This window comes from Chaetura pelagica, unplaced genomic scaffold (assembly GCF_000747805.2).
Source record: "Chaetura pelagica isolate M959 unplaced genomic scaffold, ChaPel_1.0 scaffold302, whole genome shotgun sequence".
In the NCBI taxonomy this organism is placed as follows: domain Eukaryota; kingdom Metazoa; phylum Chordata; class Aves; order Apodiformes; family Apodidae; genus Chaetura; species Chaetura pelagica.
This window is the reverse complement of record NW_009952561.1, coordinates 1,131,979-1,133,147: the sequence shown is the minus strand read 5'-3', so window position 1 is coordinate 1,133,147 and position 1,169 is coordinate 1,131,979. Positions and strand designations below refer to the sequence as shown.

Genomic DNA, 1,169 nt, shown 5'->3' with positions numbered 1-1,169 from the left:
ACGGGCGCCTGGAGCCTTTCGTCTCGTGCCAGAGAAATTCCAACACCTCTGCTGCCGGAGCCGGGCTGTGCCGCCGGCACGGGAAGCCCTTCAAAGGCGCTGGTGCTCCCCGTGGACACTAATCGCTACCAGACACCCGGGCACCTGCGGCGAGCCCCGGCCCCGCACGCACCACGCACGTCCCGGCCCTACCTGAAGTCCCCGCGGTTGTTGGTGACCCGCTCAGCAGGGCAATAGGACGCGGAGGTCTCCAGCACCACGATCTCCACCTTCTTGCTGACGTTGCCCTGGGAGGTGGAGACGGCGCATTCCCACTCGCCGTTGGCGGAAACGTGGATGTTGGAGAGGATGAGCTCGCTGTGGGCAGAGGGGAGGGACTGGCACAGGGGGTCTGCCCCGTGGTAGCCCACAGCAGTGCTGCCTCAGGTGTGGGGGCATGGGGACACACCACGAAGCTCAGGAGGTGCCTGCATTTGCCATCCCACCCATGGCAATTGTTACCCACAAACCAGCAAGCCCTGGGGCCACAAGTGTCCGTGTTTGTCCCCATCTCTGTCCCCGTCACTATCTTGTCACCATTGCCATCCCCACACCATTTCCAACCCTGTCCCCATCCCATCTCTATTAATGTCCCCATCTCTATCCTTGGTCCCATCCCTGTCCCAGTCCCACCTCCATCGCCGTCCCCATCCCATCTCTATTAATGTCCCCATCTCTATCTTTGGTCCCACCCCATCTCCATCCCATCCCCATCCCCTCTCCATCCCCGTCCCCATCCCACCTCCATCCCTGTTCCCATCCCCTCTCCATCCCCGTACCCATCCCATCCCCATCCCCTCTCCATCCCCGTACCCATCCCACCTCCATCCCCGTCCCCATCCCACCTCCATCCCCATTCCCATCCCCGTCCCCATCCCACCTCCATCCCTGTCCCCATCCCCTCTCCATCCCCATCCCCATCCCCATCCCACCTCCATCCCCATTCCCACCCCTGACCTGGTGATGAAGGTGCAGTCATGGATCAGGCTCTCCTCCACGATGACTCCCGTCTGCTCGTCCTCCTGCACCGGCTGCTGGTTGTGGTACCACCGGATCCGGGTGCTGTTGTCCAAGTAGGTAGCGGTGCACTGGAAGGGCAGCCGGTCGCCCTGGGAAACCACCTGGCGCCG

General features: G+C 63.1%; 1 protein-coding gene across 1 annotated transcript in view; it reads right to left on the bottom strand.

Moving 5' to 3' along the window:
* Nucleotides 1–1,169, bottom strand: part of GPR124 (G protein-coupled receptor 124) — a 30,281-nt gene that overhangs the window by 5,612 nt on the left and 23,500 nt on the right. Inside the window, exons 5-7 of the mRNA XM_009993251.1 lie at nucleotides 997–1,167; nucleotides 193–357; nucleotides 3–105 (exon numbers count right to left, since the gene is read on the bottom strand). Of these exons, the coding sequence (XP_009991553.1) occupies nucleotides 3–105; nucleotides 193–357; nucleotides 997–1,167 (439 nt within the window). The remainder of the gene's footprint in view (nucleotides 1–2; nucleotides 106–192; nucleotides 358–996; nucleotides 1,168–1,169) is intronic.